The 21,807-nt window shown below is 40.1% G+C and overlaps 1 protein-coding gene across 24 annotated transcripts in view; it reads left to right on the forward strand.

Moving 5' to 3' along the window:
* The window catches only part of PHEX (phosphate regulating endopeptidase X-linked), a 242,618-nt gene that overhangs the window by 85,148 nt on the left and 135,663 nt on the right, over positions 1-21,807 (forward strand). For all 24 annotated transcript variants that reach the window (XR_014834519.1, XM_085006096.1, XM_085006095.1 and 21 more), the window contains 2 exons: positions 3,599-3,692; positions 6,311-6,439. Coding sequence is in view for 23 of the 24 variants with exons in the window: in XM_085006096.1 (XP_084862222.1) it covers positions 3,599-3,692; positions 6,311-6,439 (223 nt within the window). In the remaining variant the exon portion in view is untranslated. The remainder of the gene's footprint in view (positions 1-3,598; positions 3,693-6,310; positions 6,440-21,807) is intronic.

Consider the following 21,807-nt stretch of genomic DNA (forward strand, 5'->3'; position numbering starts at 1 on the left):
TATCTTTTGAATTCATGGAAATGTATTGTTGGCCATGGACCTCCTTTGAATCTGTAGCTATGGATCCTGCACGGTTCTCACACCCAGAAAGCAGTATTTATTACTACTATTATTATTAGTTGTTATTATTACTTTTTAGGGCCGCATTTGGGCATATGGAGGTTCCCAGGCTAGGGGTCCAATTGGAGCTCCAGCTGCCGGCCGACGCCACAGCCACAGCAATGCTACAGCCACAGCAATGCCAGATCCAAGCCGCGTCTGCAACACACACCACAGCCCACGGCAGTGGCAGATCCTCAACCCACTGAGCGAGGCCAGGGATCGAACCCACAACTTCACGGTTCCTAGTCGGATTCACTTCTGCTGTGCCATGATGGGAACTCCAGTCGGATTTGTTTCCACTGTGCCATGACGGAAACTCCAAAAGCGGTATTTTAAGGCTGAGGAACATGCAGACTTTGTGTTAGGGTCAGGCTCTGCCCCTTTGACATTCTAGATGTTGAACCTTAATGGCTGCCAGTGTCTTCCCCACTGAAGCTGGCCTTTCTGCCCAGCTCTGAGAGTGATGACCTGGCTCACCATGCCCTCCAGCACATAAGCTATTCCTACATGATTGAGCTTGTCCAGAGTTCATGTTCTTGCTTCACATCTTTCCATTCTTTAGGCATAGCCCAAGCCCTGACCTCTCCCGGGGCTGCCTCTCATCCTTCCATTTGAGGGATACACTCTTTCCAGGCAGGTGCCTGGCATGCACTTTTGAGTGCCGGTGTCTGCCAGATCATATTTATGTGCTTGCTTTTTTTCCCCCTGCTCGGCTAAAAGCTCCAGGAGATTAGAAACTATAGCTTTCTCACCTTTCCATCTCCCCAGCATCTAGAACTCTTAGTAAATATCAAGTGCTCAGAATGTGCTGGATGAGTGAAGGAAAGAAAGATCCCTTATGTACTTATCATGGATCCCGTTCAATTAAAAAACCCGTTTTTATGGACAAGCTGAAACCTGAAATCCTGTGTCCCCCAACTAGACTCTAAGTTCTCTGAATGTAGGTGCTCAATTCCTATCTCTTTACATGCCTCATGGTTCCTGGAACGATATCAGCCAACAGCAAGTGCTCAGTGAGCACTTCTTATTTTGGGCAGGATTAGGGATGAGAACTCAAGAGACCCGAAACTACATGTTTATTATAGTTCCTCAAAAAAACATGGGCAGGAGTTCCCACTATGGTGCAGTGGGTTAGGAATCTGACTGCAGTGTCTAGGGTTGCTTGCAGAGGTGTGGGTTAGCTCCCCAACCTGGTGCAGTGGGTTAAAAGATCTGGCGTTGCTGCAGCTGCAGCATAGGTCACAGCTGTGGCTTGGATTCAGTCCCTGGCCTGGAAACTAACATATGCCGTGGGTACGGCCATAAAAAAAAAAAAAAAAAAAAGACCACGGACAAGCGCTATACTTTGCTGATGGGAGTGGTGGTCTCCAAGGGGAAGTGTGCATACCTCAGCAAGATCCACTGGGTCTGAGAAGAAAATTTTAGAACCTCTCTATCTATTTATTTTTTCCACTGAGAAAACATCTAGATTATATTGAATTTTGCTATATAGATGGCCATGGATCCTTCATTTCATCTACATGGCTTATATGAGGTGGGACAATATTGCTCTCACTGGTTAGTTTTCATTCCATGTATTGAAAAATCTCAAGTAATTTACATGAACCTGTAGATTTATGAATTTTATTATTGGTTTAATCCTCACAAAGTGGACAAGTGATTTTAAAAATTCTTGCAGAGAAATAGGTATTGAAGCTATTACTAATACTAAAGCACAAAGTGAATGGCAAGAAAATGGCAGAAGTGGCCCTTCTCCCACTCTAGTTATGCCACCTTGACTGGCCAAATGACAAGGTAAAAACAGTGGTGATCTAACCAGATCTGGGAAGGATATGGTCAGAATGTTTTGAAATCAGCAGGAAGACTACGAGATACTGATTTACATTTTAAAAATTTAAAAAATTTCTTAACTTTTTATTGAAGTATAGTTCATTTCTAATGTTGTATTAGTTTCATGTATATAGTAAAGTGATTCACTTATACATATATGTATATATGTATTTTTCAATTCTTTTCCCTTATAAGTTATTACAAAATATGATTATGGTCCCCTGTGGGTCCTTGTGATTTACATTGTTGTTTTAACCTAATGCTGTGTGGATAATGTATCTTGAAGAATTAACGAAAAGTGTTTGAAGGATTAACTAAGGACTTTTGAAGATACCTTTATTTCATTTTATCTTTTAAAATTTTTATTTCTGTATTTGTTAAAAAATTCCACGGGAGTTCCCATTGTGGCTCAGCAGTTAACCAACCCGACTAGTATCCAGGAGGACTTGGGTTTGATCCCTGGCCTCACTCAGTGGGTTAAAGATCTGGCGTGAGCTGTGGTGTAGGTCGCAGATGCGGCTCAGATCCTGTGTTGCTATGGCTCTGGCGAAGGCCTATGGCTTCAGATCCGAATGGACCCCTAGCCTGGGAACCTCCTTATGCCGTGGGTGTGGCCCTAAAAGACAAAAAGACCAAAAAAAAAAAAAAATTCCTGATATGTTAGTCTACTTGTGTATCTATAAAGTAAAATAACTACAAATATTGGTTGTATATGCTGAAGTAAATTTAATTGCTAAGAGTGGCCCCCGGGTTAGCATGCCATGCAAATGAGAGTAGGTTGTTCTTGATGGGCCAGTTACTAGCATCATGTCACGCTGCTCACGTGGCTGGCTGACCCAAGAGCCGTCTCAGGAATGTGTGTTATTAGTCACTATGGTAATGGCACAGCTGAGAGGGGATGGGTCATTAAAAATTCATCATCAGTATTGAGTTAGAAATTAACTCAGATCACCCATTCTTCTGAGGTCAGGGAGTCTTTTTGCTTATGGAAAAAGGCAACACTTAACAAAATGTAACTGATTTTTAAAAATATGCTACGGACATGACATGAATGCTTGGGGTTGTTCCTGTGCTCGACAGTGAGCAACAGTTTAAAAAAATCTGGAATTATTCTGTCAAGCATTTTGTTATTTAACTTCACCATAACCCTAGAATGAAGGGATCATCCTCATTATATGACAAAGAAAGATAAAATCAGCGAGCTTAAGTGACTTGCCCAAGCTCATACATCTGATAGGTATGTAACCAGGGTGCCTATCTAGATAATTGGTATTACTCGTATATTGCATTTTGTTTCCAAAGGTAAGAATTCATCTGCATTTTATCAAGTCACCTAATAATTCAAAGGTTTTGACAATTTCTAGATATGAAGGGCTTCGTAACAGTGGACTCCATGTCCTGAGAGGGAAAGCAAAATGTTCACGCTGAGACCTGGGCTGGAATTTTCATATCATCTGTCTGGATTAGGTGGCGAAAAGCAAGCCAATTTGGGTTGAGCTTATTGACATTGTATCATCTCATGTCATATCTCAAGTGACAGTTCTGCAGTTTTGTGTGAGCAAGAGGTCCCTCCATGGAGCTTTGCCAACAGATTTTCCCAAGGCGTTCTGCAGAGCATCAAATATCACCCTCAGTACAGTAAATGTGCACCTCTCTCTGTTAACAGGACCATTGCCAACTATTTGGTGTGGCGGATGGTTTATTCCAGAATTCCAAACCTAAGCAGGCGCTTTCAGTATAGGTGGCTGGAATTCTCACGGGTAAGTTTTAAGAAGATTGCAATGTTACATCACTGGATAACTTTACCTGCAGAAACAATCTGTATATTAACTAATCTAATAAAAATCATCTTTAGGCATTGGACAGAGGGAGTTTTGCAGCTCGAGCTCTAATTTTCTTTTCTTTCTTTCTTTTTTTTTTTGTTTTATCTCTTTAGGGAAATACTTGGGCCCATCATGTTGTTTTCACTCTCTCCTTTTTATCAGTTTATTCTCCTTTTCCCCCATGTTTTTAACTGGGTCACTGTAATTATACTTTTAGTGTTTCTTGGTGATATGTTTGTAATTATCTTTCATTTTCAGTATTCTGAATATTCAAAATATACATGATAGGAGTTCCCTTGTGGTGCAGTGTGTTAAGGATCTAGTGTTTTCACTGCAGCAACTTGGATCCCTGGCCCTGGAACCTCCACGTGCTGCAAACATGGCCAAAAAAAAAAAAAAAAAAAGTATTAGATGGTAAAGTTTCATCTTTAATTTAAGGGTAGAGTTTTGTCTTTATCTCTACCTGGATCTTCATTCTTTCTTTTTAATGTTTTTAAACAAATCTGTTTTAATTTTTTTTTTTTGGCTTCACCTGCAGCATGTTAAAGTTCCTGGGCCAGGGATTGAACCTACGCCACAGCAGCTCCTCAATCCACTATAGTGACAGATCTTTAACCTACAGTGCTGCCAGGGAACTCCTTCAGTCTTTTAATTTGTCCTAATTCTCCTGGGCCAAAGAGGCCTTAAATTAATCATTTCTGAGATGTAGCTCAACTACCTGAAACACTTTATTTCTCCCCCTCCTTAACCAGCCCTGTGATCTTTGCTTCTCTCCCATTCTCTCTTTTTTTAAAGGGCCACACCCGCAGCATATGGAGGTTCCCAGGCTAGGGGTCCAATCGGACCTGTAACCGCTGGCCTATACCCCAGGTGCAGCAATGCCAGATCTGAGCCATGTCAGCAACCTACACGACAGCTCATGGCAACGCTGGATCCTTAACCCACTGAGCAAGGCCAGGAGTTGAACCTGTGTCCTCATGGATACTAGTCGGGTTCATTATCACTGAGCCACAACAGGAACTCCGCTTCTCTCCTATTCTTGTTCTCCTCTTACATAGCTTCTTTGTTTCAGAGGCTTTTGTCTGAGTAGTTCTCCTACTAATACAGGACTTAAGGATTTTATGGCTTTTTAAAAAAATTTAAAAATTTCTGTGACTTTAAAAAATATTTTAATTTTCTCTCAGTTTGGAGTTAAGTAGTGGCAAATTTTGTAAGCTATAATCTCATTTAACAGACATTTTAGTTACTAGAGAAAGTGGTAAGTAGAGAAGTTCTCAGTGGGTCATTACTCTTGAATAGTGGCACAATTATTTTGGATACATTTTGGCCCTTAAAGTCACTAGAATATTGAGCTTTGTAGAGAGCAGCATAAAATGACTGTATATATTGAGGTCACATCAGAGGGTTAAGCTACAAAACAAGTAAATTATATATCTGTGTCTGTGTGTATATTTAACTCCTATGGATTGCATAAAAGATGGTACCCAGCTGCTTTCCGTCCCCACTATGAAGGGAATGAGAGATAGAGGTGTAAGAAGTAGTGTGTCAAAATTTGAGGTTAGGTCTGAGAAAATGTTTCTTGATTATGAAGTGCTAAATGTGATATGGCATTGCCAAAGAGAGTTGTAGAATCTCTTTCTCTAGAGGTTTTAAAAATAGGTTCATTCTTCACCTCTGAGAGGGGTTGTGCTATCAGAAAGTAGAGAAAGAATAGCTGAACGTCAGTGTTAATCCCATTTGCTCTGTACCAACAACCTGGGTCTAACGCAGTTCAAGGGACACCTCCAGCCGCCATTCTCAGAGCCTCCTTCCCTTGCTGTCTGCCTTCTCCTTGCATTTTGAGTGCTCCAAACTCCCAGCCTACAAGGACAACTTAAATGGTACTTATTTCTTTGCTTTCATCCCTAAGAATAAACCCTTGAGCCTGCCAAGTCCTGCTTTGGAACTTCCTTACTTGTTTATAAATGTTTCTTATAATGGTTTAATTGGGACAGATGGGAAAAACATTTACATCTGTTTTTGACTTGGTTACCAGTGTGTTCTGTTATGATACAGTGTAAATATGCTTCGCGGGTTGTTCTCAGGGGGGCATGTTCTCCTGGTCTGCCTTGTGAGTATGCTCCCCAGAGCAAGGAAACTCGCTGGGCTGGAACTTTGATCACCTATTGACTTTAGACCTTTCTTGGTGGAATATCAGGTCTCAGTAGGTATTAAATACTATTTGGACACTTGGACAGCTTTGCCTCACATCCTTGCTAACTGCGGAAAAGGTGTGCTATAGTCCAAATTCTTTGTTTCATGGGGCTAAGTGGAAGGAAATGAGGAACACATTATTAGCCACTCTCAAAATATTTTCTTTCAGTTTGAAATATAACTTGCACAAGCATATTATTTTTCTTCATCCAGTTTTACCTTTGGTTTATTACTATCTGACACACGAATATGGATCAGGGTGTGCAGTGTTTTCTAGATTGTTTTCTTCAGGTTGTTTGGAACTTTTTCAGCCGTTGATTTTATCCAAGTGAAGCTCAATCTGAGTTGATTGTCTCCTACAGGTAATCCAGGGGACCACAACTTTGTTGCCTCAGTGGGACAAATGTGTAAACTTTATCGAAAGCACCCTTCCTTATGTTGTTGGAAAAATGTTTGTGAATGTGCACTTCCAGGAAGATAAGAAGGAAATGGTAAGTGCTGCTCCCCAGCTGACAAAGACAATGGCAGTTAACCAGATGTGACATGGATATGGTCAACAGGCTAGTATCACCCTTGTAGATCTTCAAGCGACTAATCTAAATAAGAGTTTTGCTTAAAAGGGGAATTCTGCAGTACCATATTAACTAAAAATTCAAGCTCAAGGTAGAATGTTATCATGAAAATTAAGAAATTTTAGAAGTGAGAAAATAGTGTTAAATCACGCAGCATAGAGTCAAAATTCCTTCTGTAGAAATTTAATGCGTAAAGTCAATGCTTAGGAAAAAAGAGGGCCTAGATAATTTTATGTTTGGATATTTGAACTGTTGTAATTACAAAAAATAGAGATTTTCCAGTCAGACCTCTTTGTTTTAGAGATGAGGAAGCCAGAGACCCAATGATGAAGTGACTTATTATTTAACAGCTTTTAATTTTTTGCCAATTTTACTTATTTTTTCCCTCTTAAAAACAACTTTAAAAAAATGAAGTATAATTGATTTACTATGTTGTGTTAGTTTCTGGTGTATAGAAAAGTGATTCAGTTTTATATACTTTTTCATATTCTTTTCCATTATGGTTTGTTATAAGATATTGAATATCATTCTATGTACTATACAGTCAGTCCTTGTTTATATATTTTATTTTATTTTTTTGGCTTTTAAATTCTATCTTTAATATTTTTTAAGTTACTCAATGGATTTTATTACTTTTATAGGTGTACAACGATCACCACAACCCAATTTTATAGCATTTCCATCCCAAACACTCAGCGTACCCCTCTACCCCCCAACCTGTCATATTTGGAAACCATAAGTTTTTCAAAGTCTGTGAGTCAGCATCTGTTGAAGTTCATTCTGTCTTTTTTTCAGATTCCACATGTCAGTGATAGCATTTGATGTTGATGTCCACTGTCCGACTGACTTCTCTTAGCATGATAATTTCTAGGTCTGTCCATGTTGCTAAAAATGCTGGTATTTCTTTCCTTTTAATATCTGAGTAATATTCCATTGTGTGTATGTACCACATCTTCTTGATCCACTCCTCTGTCGATGGGCATTTAGGTTGTCTCCATGTCTTGGCTGTTGTAGATAGTGATGCAGTGAATACTGGAGTACATGTGTCTTTTCAAGTCATGGTTTTCTCTGGATAGATGCCCAAGAGTGGGATTGCGGGATCAAATGGTAATTCTGTTTTTAGTTTTCTGAGGAATCTCCATACTGTTTTCCACAGTGGTTGCACCAATTGACAATCCCACCAGCAGTGTGCTAGGGTTCCTTTTTCTCCACCCCCTCTCTGGCACTTATTGTTTGTAGACTTTTGGATGATGGCCATTCTGGCTGGTGTAAGGTGGTACCTCAGAGTGGTTTTGATTTGCATTTCTCTAATAATGAGTGATGTTGAACATCTTTGCATGTGTTTTTTCAACCATCTGTATGTCTTCTTTGGAGAACTACCTGTTTGGATCTTCTGCCCATTTTTTGATGGGGTTGTTTGTGTTTTTGGTATGGAGCTGCAGAAGGTGTTTATAAATTTTAGAGATGAATCCCTTGTCAGTCACTTCATTTGCAAATATTTTCTCCCATTCTGTGGGTTGTCTTTTTGTTTTGTTTAGGGTTTCCTTTGCTGTGCAGAAACTTTGAAATTTGATTAGGTCCCATTTGTTTATTTTTGTTTTATTGTTATTACTCTAAGAGGCGGATCTGAGAAGATGGTGCTGTGGTTTATGTTGGAGAGTGTTTGGCTTACGTTTGCCTCTAAGAGTTTTATAGTATCTGATCTTATATTTAGGTCTTTAATCCATTTTGAGTTTACTGTTGTGTATGGTTAGGAAGTGTTCTCATTTCCTTCTTTTCCATGTGGCTGTCCAGTTTTCCCAGCACCACTTATTGAACAAGCTGTCCTTTCTCCATTGTACATTCTTGCCTCCTTTGTCATAGATTAGTTGGCTGTAGGTGCGTGGGTTTAATTCTGGGCTTTCTATCCTGTTCCACTGATCTTTATTTCTGTCTTTGTGCCAATACCATACAGTTTTTTTTTTTTTTTTTTTTTTTAGTTTTTTTGTCTTTTGTTGTTGTTGCTATCTCTTGGGCCGCTTCCGTGGCATATGGAGGTTCCCAGGCTAGGGGTTGAATCGGAGCTGTAGCCACCGGCCTACGCCAGAGCCACAGCAACGCGGGATCCGAGCCGCGTCTGCAACCTACACCACAGCTCACGGCAACGCCGGATCATTAACCCACTGAGCAAGGGCAGGGATCGAACCCGCCACCTCATGGTTCCTAGTCGGATTCGTTAACCACTGCGCCACGACGGGAACTCCCCAATACCATACAGTTTTGATGACTGTTCCTGTGTAGTAGAGTCTGAAGTCAGGGAGCCTGATTCCTCCAGCTCAGGATGTCTTTGGCTATTCTGGGTCTTTTGTGCTTCCAAACAAACTTTATTTTGTTCAAGTTCTGTGAAAAAGGTCCTTGGTAGTTTGATAGGGATTGTATTGAATGTGTAGATGGCCTTGGGTAGTATAGTCATTTTGATGATACTGATTCTTCCAATTCAAGAGCATGGTATGTCTTTCCATCTGTTACTGTCATCTTTTATTTCTTTCATCAAAAGAATAAAAGCATTTTATACTTTTCAGGGTACAGATCTTTTGTCTTTTTAGTTAGAATAAAATACTTAGGAATAAACCTTTTTTTTTTTTTTTGGTCTTTTTGCCATTTCTTGGGTTGCTCCTGAGGCATATGGAGTTTCCCAGGCTAGGGGTCTAATCGGAGCTGTAGCCACTGGCCTACGCCAGAGCCACAGCAACGTGGGATCCGAGCCGCGTCTGCAACCTACACCACAGCTCACGGCAACACCGGATCCTTAACCCACTGAGCAAGGGCAGGGACCGAACCCGCAACCTCATGGTTTCTAATCGGATTCTTAACCACTGCGCCACGACGGGAACTCCTTTATTCTTTTTGATGCAATGGTAAATGGGGTTGTTTCCCTAATTTCTCTTTCTGATCTTTCATTGTTAGCATATAGAAATGCAGTCGATTTCTGTGTATTAATTGTATCTTGCGACTTTGCCAAATTCATTGATGAGCTCTAACAGCTTTCTGGTAGTGTATTTAGGATTTTCTAGGTATAGTATCATGTCATTCTGCAAGTCATGATAGTTTTACTTCTTCATTTCCAATTTGGATTACTTTTCTTTCTTTTTCTTCTCTGCTTGCCGTGGCTAGGACTTCTAAAACCATGTTGAAGAGTAGTGGTGAGAGCAGACATCCTTGTCCTGTTCCTGATCTCAGCAGGAATTCTTTCAGCTTTCACTGCTGAGAATGATGTTGGCTGTAGGTTTGTCATATATGGTCTTTATTATGTTTAGGTAGGTTCCCTCTATGCCCACTTTCTTTTTCTTTTTTTTTTCTTTTTGGTCTTTTTGCCTTTTCTAGAGCTGCACACGTGGCACATGGAGTTTCCCAGGCTAGGCATCTAATCGGAGCTGTAGCCACCGGCCTATGCCACAGCCATAGCAACATGGTATCCGAACCTCGTCTGTGACCCACACCACAGCTCATGGCAACGCCGGATCCTTAACCCACTGAGCAAGGCCAGGGATTGAACCTGCAACCTCATGATTCCTAGTCAGATTCGTTAACCACTGAGCCATGAGGGAAACTCCTTTGCCCACTTTCTGAAGGGTTTCTATCAGAAATGGGTGTTGGATTTTGTCAAAGGCTTTTTCCACATCTATTGAGAGGATCATATGGTTTTTATTCTTCAGTTTGTTAATGTGGTGTATCATACTGATTGATTTGTGGATATTGAAACATTCTTGCATCCCTGGAATAAATCCCACTTGCTCATGATGTATAATCATTTTAATGTATTGTTGGATGCAGTTTGCTAGTATTTTGTTGAGGATTTTTGCATCTATGGTTCATCAGTGGAATTGGCCTGAAATTTTCTTTTTTTGTGATATCTTTGTCTGGATTCAGTATCAGGGTGATGGTGGTCTCATAGAATGAGTTGGGGAGTGTTCCTTCCTCTGCAATTTTTTGGAATAGTTTCAGAAGGAGAGGTGTTAGCTCTTCTCTAAATGTTTGATAGAAATTTCCTGTGAAGCCGTCTGGTCCTGGACTTTTGTTTGTTGGAGGTTTTTTAATCACAGTTTCAATTTTAGTTCTTGTGATTGGTCCATTCATCTTTTCTGTTTTGTCTTGGTTTAGTCTTGGAAGATGGCACTTTTCTAAGAATTTGTCCATTTCTTCTAGGTTTTCCATTTCATTGGCATTTAGTTGCACATAGTAGTCTCCTATGATAGTTTGTATTTCTGTGATGTCCATTGTAACTTCTCCTTTTTCATTTCTAATTTTATTGATTTGAGTCCTCTTTTTTTTCTTGTTAAGTCTGGCTAAGGGTTTATCAGTTTTGTTGATCTTTTCAAAGAACCAGCTTTTTGTTTCATTGATCTTTTCTATGGTTTTCTTCATTTCTATTTCATTGATTTCTGCTCTGATCTTTATGATTTCTTTCCTTCTGCTAGCTTTAGATCTTGTCTGTTCTTCTCTCTCCAGCTGCTTTAGATGTAAAGTTAGGTTGTTTATTTGAGCTTTTTCTTGCTTCCTGAGGTAGGCTTGTATTGCCGTAAACTTTCCTCTTAGAACTGCTTTTGCTTCATCCCATAGGTTTTGGAGTATTGTATCTTTGTTGTCATTTGCTTCTAGGTATTTTTTAGTTTCCTCTTTGATTTCTTCAGTGATCCATTGGTTGTTTCATAGCGTGCTGTTTAGTGTCCAAGTGTTTGTGTTTTTTGCAGTTTTTTTCTTGTTGTTGATTTCAAGATGTATAGCATTGTGGCAGGAAAAGATGCTTGATATGATTTCAATTTTCTTAAAGTTACCGAGACTTGATTTGTGGCCCAGAATGTGATAAATCCTAGAGAATGTTCTCTGTGTCCTTGAGAAGAATGTGAATTCTGCTGCTTTTGGATGGAATGTCCTATAAATATCTATTAAGTCCATCTGATATAATGCTTCATTCATGATCTGTGTTTCCTTGTTTATTTTCTGTCTGGATGATCTGTCCATTGCTGTAAGTGGGGTGTTAAAAGTCCCCCAGTATGATTGTGTTACTGTTGATTTCTCCTTTTAAGGTTGTTAGCAGTTGCCTTATATATTAAGGTAATCCTTTGTTGGGTGCATATATATTTGCAATTGTTATGTCTTCTTCTTGGATTGATCCTTTGATCATTATGTAATGTCCTTCCTTGTCTCTTATAATATTCTTTAAGGTCTATTTTGTCTGATGCGAGTATTGCTACTCCAGCTTTCTTTTGATTCCCATTTGCATGGAATATTTTCTTCCATCCTCTCACTTTGAATTTGTATGTGTCCCTAGAAGTGAAGTGGGTCTCTTGAAGACAGTGTATATATATGGGTCTTGTTTTTGTATCCATTCAGCCATTCTATATCTTTTGGTTGGGACATTTAGTCCATTTACATTTAAGATAGTTATTGATATATATGTTCTTATTGCCATTTTATTAACTTTTTTTTTGTTTTTTTGTCTTTTTAAGGCCACACCTGTGGCATATTGAGGTTGCCAAGCTAGGGGTCTAATTGGAGCTGTATCTGCTAGCCTCTGCCACAGCGACAGCAATGCCAGATCTGAGCTGTGTCTGCTGCTTACACCACAGCTCACAGAAATGCTGGATCCTTAACCCTTTGAGCAAGGCTAGGGATCGAACCTGCAACCTTGTGGTTCCTAGTCAGATTCTTTTCCACTGCACCATGATGGGAACCCCCTTGTTAACTATTATGGATTTATTCCTGTTGCTCTTTTTTTCTTCCCTTCTTCCCTTGTTCTCTCCCCTTTGGTTTGATGACTATCTTTAGTGTTGTATTTGAGTTGATTTTTCTTATTCGTGTGTGTGTATCAATTGTAGATTTTTGGTTTGCAGATACCGTGAGGTTTTGATTTAGTAGTCAGTATATATATGAGATTGTTTTAAGTTGTTGGTCTCTTATTTGCAAATGCATCTCCAGTGTCCTGTATTTGTAACCTCCTCTTCTCATGATTTCTGATTTTTTTAGCATATTTGTGCATGGATGATTTCCTACCTTTACTGTATATATGCCTTGACTGGTGAGCCTTCTCACTTGTGGTATTTTTGTTTCTAGTTGTGGCCTTTACTTCTCTGCCTAGAGAAGTTCCTTTAGTATTTGTTGTAAGGCTGGTTTAGTGTTGTTGAATTCTCTCAATTTTTGCTAATCTGTGAAGGTTTTGATTTCTCCTTCAAATCTGAATGAGAGCCTTGCTGGGTAAAGTCATCTTGGTTGGAGGTTTTTTCCTTTCATCATGTTAAGTATATCATGCCACTCCCTTCTGGCCTGTGGAGTTTCTGCTGAACAATCTGCTGGTAACCTTATCGGGATTCCCTTGTATGTTGTTTCTTTTCCCTAGCTGCTTTCAGTATTTTCTCTTTCTTTAATTTTGGTCAGTTTGATTAATATGTGTCCTGGAGTGTTCCTCCTTGGGTCTATTTTATATGGTACTCATTGTACTTCCTGGATTTGAGTGAGTGGTTCCTTTCCCATATTAGGGAAATTTTCGGCTATTATCTCTTGGAATATTTTCTCTGTCCCTTTCTCTCTCTTCTCTGGCATCCCCATAATACGGATGTTGGTCTGTTTGATGTTGTCCCAGAGTTCTCTTAGACTCTCTTCATTTGTTTTCAATCTTTTTTATATTTTTTTGTTCTGCATCAGTGATTTCCACTAGTCTGTCCTCCACCTCACTTATTCGTTCTTCTGTCTCCTGTATTCTGCTGGTGGTTGCTTCTAATGATTTTATTTCAGTTATTGTATTTTGCATCTCTTCTTGCTTAAGTTTTAAATCTTGTATCTCTTTGCTCAGTGTTTGCTGTAAATTATCCATCTTTGCCTCCAGTTTATTTCCAATGTCTTGCATCATCTTTAGCATCATCAGTCTGAAGTCTTTTTCCTGGAGGATGATAATCTCCAGATCACTTAGCTGTTTTTCTGGAGTTTTTTCTTTCTCCCTTACCTGAGTTATAGTTTTCTGCCTTTTCATTTTTATAGGTTTTTGGTGTGGTCTCCTTTTTGCAGACAATAGAGTTGTAGCCTCTTTTACTTCTGTTGTCTGACCCCCTGTAGCTGAAGTTGGTAAGGGGGCTTGCTGTAGGCTTGCTGATGGGAGAGACTGGTGCCTGCCCACTGGTAGGTGGGGCTGATTCCTATCCCTCTGGTGGGTGGGGCTTTGTCTCTGGGTGAGATGAGAGGCTCTTTAGGCCTCCTGTTCACTGATGGGTGGGGCTGTGATCCCACCTGGATTATTGTTTGGCCTGGGGGTTCTCAGTGCTGATGGGTGGGGCCAGATTTTCCCAAAATGGCCACCTCTAGAGGAACACACACTGAGGAATATTCCCGAGTCCTTTGCCTCCGATGTCTTTTCCTGACAAGGAGCCACAGTCACCCCCTGTTTTCCCCGGAGATCCTCCAAGCACTGCAGTCAGGTTTGACCCAGATTCCTATGAAGTCTCTGCTTTGCCCTGGGACCCAGTGCACATGAAAGCCTGTGTGCACCTTTTAAGAATGGGGTCTCTGTTTTCCCCTGGTCCCATGGAGCTCTTGCACACAAGCCCCACTGGCCTTTAATGCCACATGTTCCCAGGGCTCTTTTTCCTAATGCCAGATCCCTAGGTGCGGAGACCTGACGTGGGCCTGAGAACTCTCACTTCTGTAAATGAGTCTCTGTGATACAGGTACTTTCCAGTCTGTGGGCTTCACACCCAGTGCGTATGGGGTTGCTTATATCATGAAGTCATCCCTCCTATCTCTTGATGTGGCCGCCTCTTTGTCTTCTGGAGTGGGATATCTTTTGGAAAGTTTCCAGTCCATTTGGTTGAAGGTTGTTCAGCATTTGGTTGTAATTTTGTTGTTATTTGTGAGAGAGGGTGAATCCCAGTCCTTCTGTTCTCCCATGTTAATCCTGTTTCCTATGTATTTTATATGTAGTAGTTTGTACCTGCTAATTTCAAAGTCCTAATCTGTTCTTTCCCTGTTTCCCCTTTGGTAACCATACATTTGTTTTCTATGTCTGTGACTCTATTTCTATTTTGGAAATAAGTTCATTTGCATCATTTTTTAGATTCCACATATAACTGATACCATATGGTATTTTTCTTTTTCTGATTTACTTCATTTAGTATGATAATCTCTAGGTCCATTCATGTTGCTGCAAATGGCACTTCATTCTTTTTTTATGAGTGAATAGCATTGCATTGTATATGTTTGTATATGTACATATCACACCTTTTTTGTAAAACTGAAGTATAGTTGATTTACAATGCTCTGTTAATATCTTTTTTTTTCCCTTTTTAGAGCCACACTTGAAGTACATGGAAGTTCCCAGGCAAGGGGTCAAATTGGAGCTGCAGCTGCCAGCCTACACCATAGCCAGAACAATGCCAGGTTCAAGCTGCATCTGCAACCTACACCACAGCTCATGGCAATGCCGGATCCTTAACCCACTAAGCAAGGCCAGGCATTGAATCTACATCCTTGTGGATATTAGTTGGGTTCGTTACTGCTGAGCCACAGCGGGAACTCCTGCTGTGGGTACGATTCAGTTATACACACACACACACACACACACACACACATTCATTTTTAAAATTTTCTTTTCCATTATAGTTTATCATAGGATATTGAAAATGGTTCCCTGTGCTATATAGTAGGACTTTGTTGTTTATCTATTCTATATATAATAGCTTAGATCTGCTCAACCCAGCCTTCCTACTCTCCCTCACCCAACCCCTTCCCCCTTGGCAATCACAGGTTTGTTCTCTATGTCAAGTCTGTTTCTGTTTAATGTTTTAGATTCCACAAATTGTTGATATCATACGATATTTGTCTTTCTCTTTCTTACTTCCTCTACTTAGTATGATTATCTCTAGGTCCATCCATGTTGCTGCAAATGGCATTATTTCATTTTTTATGGGTGAGTAGTATGCCATTTTATCTTTTTTATCCAGTCATGTGTTGATGGACAGTTAGGTTGCTTCCATGTCTTGGCTATTGTAAGTAGTGCTACAGCAAACATTGGGCTGCATGTATATTTTCAAAGTACAGTTTTGTCTGGGTATATGCCCAGGAGTGGGATTGGTTGATCTTATGGTAGCTCTATCCTTAGTTTTCTGAGGAACCTCCGTACTGTTTTTCATAGTGGGTGGACCAATTTATACTCCCACCACCAGTATACGAGGGTTTCCTTTCCTCCACACCCTCTCTAGCATTTCTTATTGCAGACTTTTTAATGATGGCCATTCTGACTGGTTTGAAGTGATACTTGATTGTTGTTTTGATTTACATTTTTCTAATAATCAGGAATGTTGAGCATCTTTTCCTGTGCCTGTTGGCCATATGTATGTCTTCTTTGGAACAATGTCTATTTAAGTCTTATGCCCATGATTAGGTTGAAAACACAACTTTTTATTGAAGTATAGTTGATTTTTAGTGTGTATTAGTTTCAGGTGTACAGAAAAGTGATTCACTGAAACACATACATTTATTCTTTTTCAGATTCTTTTCCCATATAGGTTATTTCAAGATGTTGAATATAATTCCCTGTGCTATACAGTAGGTCCTTGTTTATCTGTTTTATGTATCATAGTGAGTATATATTAATCCCATACTCCTAATTTATCCCTCCCCTTTTTCCTTTTGATAACTATAAGCTTGTTTTTATATCTATCAGTCTGTTTCTCTTTTGCAAATTTATTTGTGTCATTTTTTTCAGATTACACATATAAGTGATATAATTTTGTCTTTGATTTCACTTATGTGATCATCTCTCAGTCTGTTCATGTTGGTGCAAATAGTATTATTTCTTTTTTATGGCTGAGCAATATTCTGTTTTATATTTGTACCACATTCTCTTTATCCATTCCTGTTGACGGACGCTTAGGTTGCTTCCATGTCTCAGCTATTGTAAATAGTGCTGCTGTAAGTGTTGGGGTGCATATATATTTTTGAACTCAAATTTTCTCCAGGTACATGCCCAGGAGTGGGATTGTTGGATCATATTATAGTTCTTTCTTTAGTTTTTTTTAAGGAACCTCTACACTGTTCTCCATAGTAGCTGCACCAATTTACATTCCCATCAACAGTGTAGGAGGGTTCCCTTTTCTCCACACCCTCTGATATTTGACAACTATTGAGTGACTTAGAAATAGAAATAAAATACAGGTTTTTTCCCTCTCCTTATGCTGTTTTCTAAAAACTGAAGAGGTACGACATTTATTTCACAGAGAACACTGTCAGTTTATTCATAAACTTAAAAAGAAATCCTTTTATTTTGTATATTTCTAAACATATATGAAAAGCGCATTGTAATGAACTTCCCTGTCCCCATAATCTGTGGCTTTTTGTAATTGTGGTAGTGGTATTAATGGCCCAGCCAGATATATCTACTAATAAAGGCTGAGGTTTAATTTCATTCATTTACTCCACAAATATTTGTTGAACACTTATTATATACCAGCCATTGTTCTAGGCACTTGAGATACAGCAAAGAATAGACAAAGCTCCTTGACCTCACTGAGTTGATATTCTATTGGTGAGGGCATAGAAAAAAAATCAACACGACATATGCATTAACAAGTGTGTGAGAAGATGATAAGGACCCTGAAAAAGAGAAGAATGAGGTCAGGGTAAAGACAGATCAGGAGTGCTGGAAGGTATGGGTATGTGGGGTGCATAGTAGGATTAAATAGGATGATCAAGGAAAGCCTCATTGTGAAGATGACATTTGGCAAAGGTTCTACTGCACCAGGTGGTAGCGGTAGAAGTTGTGTGTGTGGGGGGGTGGGGGGGTTGAATACCTTCTGAAGGATAGGACCAGCACCATTTGCTGAGAGAATGAGATATTGCAACTATCAGGGGGAAGAGTGTTCTAAGCAGATGGAGCAGCTAGTGCAAAATCCCTAAGGCAGGTATGTGCCAGGAGGGCTCAAGAAAGAGCAGGGAGATCCGCGTGGTGCAGGGTGAGTGAGGGTGAGAGAAGTTGGTACCGAGGTCAGAGCAATAACAGGGATGGTGCGGCATTTTATAAGATTTGTAGGGGGAGTTCCTGTTGTGAGCCAGCGGGTTACAAACCCAACTAGGAACCTTGAGGTTGTGGGTTCAATCCCTGGCCTTGCTCAGTGGGTTAAGGATCTGGTGTCACTGTGGCTGTGGTATAGGCCGGCAGCTGTAGCTCTGATTCGACCCCTAGCCTGGGAGCCTCCATATGCCGCAGGAGTGGCCCTAAAAAGCAGAAAAAAAAAGTCTTGTAGGACACTGTAAGAATGTTGGCTTTTACCCTGAGTGAAGTGGGGAACTAATGCAGGCTTTTGAGCAGAGGCCTGATGTGACTTGACTTATGTTGAGAGGATCACCCTGGCTGCTGTGTTGAGATGAGATTGTAGCAGGTGAAGAATAGAAGCAGGGAGGCCACTTAGCTAACTCACAGACATTGAAAAACTTATGGTCTCCAGAGGAGACAGTTTGGGGGGTGGGGGGATGTGCTTGGGCTGTGGGATGGAAATCCTGTGAAATCAGATTGTGATGATCATTATACAACTACAGATGTGATAAATTCATTTGAGTAATTTAAATAAATAAATAAAAATTAAAGCCATAAAAAAAAAAAAAGACTGTCAGAGGGACCAGGCCAGAGGTGATGGTGGTTCGCACCAGGTGGTAGCAGTAGAAGGTGTGTGTGTGTCGGGGGCGGGGGGGGGGGGGGTTGAATACCTTCTGAAGGATAGGACCAGCACCGTTTGCTGACAGATTTGTTGAGGGTCTGAGAAGAAGAGTTCTGAGTTAGAGTGGATGGAAATACGGAGTTGCTGTGAACTGAGAGGAGGAATACTCTGGGGAGGATCAGGTTTGGAAGGGAAGGTCAGGAGTTCAGTTTTGGCCATGTCGACTTTGAGATGTTTGCCGACTTCCACATGGAGATGTCAAGGAGGCAGTGGGGTATATGAGCCCTGAGTTTAGGACAGAAGTTGGGGTTGAAGGTTAGGGGAGAGAGGAGAAGGCTGGCAGTATAGTATGGCTGCCTGGAGGCAGTAATGGTCTAGGAGAGGTTGGAAGTCACCAATTTTAAAAACACTCGTCATCTTGGCTGTGTGTTCTTCTCCATCTGTTTCAGCTGCATTAGAAGAGAAGGGTCTGTTTTGAATTAGAAATTTGAATTTAGCTTTTTTTTTTTTGGTGGGGGAAGGTTCATTTTCTTTGTGAAGCATTAAGTGTTCTCCAGTGGTGCAGTAGGTTACGGATCCCGTATTGTCACTGGCTGGTCATAAGCTGCAACTCGGATTCGATCCCTGGCCCTGTTAGTTTCTCTCACAAAAGGTAACTTCTACTCTGTTTTGAGAAATTGTCCTGTGTTGGCAGTCTCTCAAAAATAGTCAGCTCCAAATAATCAATATGCCAAAGAAGCATATTTTGGGATGGTATATTTTGCTCTGCTTCACTAGTAACAATCCACTGTGGTTAGTCCGATATGAATATGTAAGCAGCTCAGGTGCAGGTGGTCATTAAACACTGACTTTAAAAAAGGCAATAGGAGTTCCTACTGTGGTACAGTGGGTTAAGGACCTCGCATTGTGACAGCTATGGTGTAGGTTGCAGCTGAGGCTTGGATTCGGTCCCTGGACTGAGAACTTCCGTATGCCGTGGGTGCATCCAAAAAAGAAAAGAAAAAAAAAGGCAAAGCCGTAAGTTTGTCATAATGATTCAACTGGTTGGTATTGTGTTGATATGTATTACATAACTACATATTATGTGCTGAGTTTTGCTTTGAGATATCATAATTGAAGTACATTTACTTGGATTTTTTCTCTTTTGATACTTTGGAGAATTTTCTGCCAAGTTTGAGACTTTATATTTGAACCTTCTTGCAAATAATTCCACTGAAGAATTAATGTCTTATTTTAAAATACTCAATATTCCCATTGTGTTTTCTTTCACTCCTTGGTTGGAATAAATGGATTGAGATTTTATCAGATAATCACAGTGGTAACGTTATAAGCCTTGGGAAGGATATAAAAACAACTAAGGGATAATGGAGGTGTTTTTTTTTATATATAGCAGGATTTTTTTTTTTGGCAGTGAAGAATTTTAAGTAATATAAAAGGTATGTGGATTAATTTGTTTTTCTCAGTTTTGGTGTAAAAGTCCCTTTTTCATGTGTCAGGGTGTGACATTCTAAAAGTTGATTTTGGCAGTTCTCCTCTTATGTTGATGTATGTGAGACATGGAGGTAATGTGATAGTTACACAGATACTCATCTCTTTTACATAAAATTATTTGCTTCCCTTAAGCAGAAGCTCTTTGCCTCAGGGAATACTTAAGTTGGAAACTTATAAGAGAAATATCTGGCTTTTTATAGCCATGTTACAGGGCTCTCATCCAAGAACCACCTGGAACCACTGATTGACTTGAAAAATATTGTGTATTATTAGCTACAATCCAAAGAGAGAAACAGAGAGATCCCCAATGGGACAAATTCCAGAGACACTAACTCAGAGGGAGAACTGCCATTGTTTTATTTTCAAAAACAGTTGTTAAGCAAATGAATGTAGTTGGAGAGAGGGTTGAACTTTAGGTACTTCTCAAACTTTAATATGTGCTGGAATCACCGGACAATCTTCTGGTTAAAATGTACAATCTCATTGCATTTTAAGTGAGGCTGGGGTAGGACCCAAGAATTTGCATAACAACGTCTCACGTGTTGCTGGTGCTACCTGTCCAAGACCTCACTTGGAATAGCAAGGCCTTTGCATCGTTCATTTGTTTGCAAACAGTTACTGGTGTTAAAAACAGCTCTGGTGATCCTGTGAGCAGGGCAGGCATTTGACTCGGGCAGCAGTACTTTACCAGAGCCTGTTGGGTTAGTGCAAGCATCCGCTTCGATTTTCATATCATTGAGAATTTCCCTGATACAAATTCGTTTAAATGGACTGTGCCAAACCCTTTGTGAGTGCCTCCAGGCTCCCTCCCCATCACCACCCCCCTCCGGCTATTTAGCTTTTTTTTTTTTGAAAACTGGTACCTAGATTCCTCTAAGAGACTCTGCTTCTCCTCAGTATCTCTGATTCTCTAGCCTCTTAATGGCGGGTTAGCACTACTGCCTCTGGTTGGGACCCTTTTTATAGAGAGGGTGGGAGGAGCAGCAGTTCATTTCAAGGTTTCCTTTGTAGAGGAGAAAGCATCCTCCCTTATTCCTCCAACCTCCCAGGGTTCTCTTCCTTTTCTTTCTTTTTTTAAAAAAATTTTTTGTTAGAGTGTAATCAACTTACAATGTTGTGCCAGTTTCTGCTGTACAGCAAAGTGACCCCGTCATACATATATACATATTCCCTTTCTTAGACTGTCTTCCATCATGATCTATCCCAAGAGACTAGATAGAGTTCCCCTTGCTATACACAGGCCCTCATTCCTCATCCATTCTATATGTAATAGTTTGTACCTACTAACCGCAAACTCCCGGTCCATCCCACACCTTTCCCCATCCCCCTTGGCAACCACAAGTCTGTTCTCTATGTCTGTGAGTCTGTTTCTGTTTTGTAGATAGGTTCGTTTGTGCCACCTTTTAGATTCCACGTGGAAGTGACGTCATCTGGTATTTGCCTTTGTCTTTCTGACTTAGTTCACTCAGTATGAGAATCTCCAGTCATGTCCATGTTGCTGCAAATGGCCTTTTCATCATAGAAAAGTTCCTATTTCCTTATGACTTCCCACATGCAAGTGTCCATGTGCACACAGCTACACAATTGTATGTTCCTATTCACTCATACATAACCATAGGAGTTTCGCAAATTTAATTAGAAACAGGAAGAATAGCATGTAGAGAAAGGAGAATCCTTCCAGTAAAAGCCACCTAAAGAGGCCACATGGAATAATTGCCTACCTTTCAGATGGTGAGACAGGGCCTTAACCCATGTGGCTGGCTGCAAACTTTACTAGTACTAGCGGGACAGGCCACTGGAGTGAGAACAGGGAGCTGTAGAGCTCTTTTGACACTAGTTGCCTTTGTTACCTAAGGTAGCACCGTCCAGTAGAACTTGATGTGAGCCACGTATGTAATTTTACATTTTCTACCAGCCTTTTTAAAAACTAAAAGGAAACAAGTGGAATTAATTGTAACGATATATTTTGTTTAATCAGGTATATCCAATATATTATCGTTTCAACAAGCAATTGATATAAAATTATTAATGCAGTAGTCCATAGGCTTTATTTCATACTAAGTCTTTGAAACCCCATGCATATTTTATATTTATTGCACATCTCAATTGGGACTA

The sequence above is a fragment of the Sus scrofa genome, chromosome X, assembly GCF_054392235.1.
Source record: "Sus scrofa isolate SSC_HxYL_T2T_F1_AM1 chromosome X, Sscrofa_HxYL_maternal_Yorkshire_Landrace_v2.0, whole genome shotgun sequence".
Classification (NCBI taxonomy): domain Eukaryota; kingdom Metazoa; phylum Chordata; class Mammalia; order Artiodactyla; family Suidae; genus Sus; species Sus scrofa.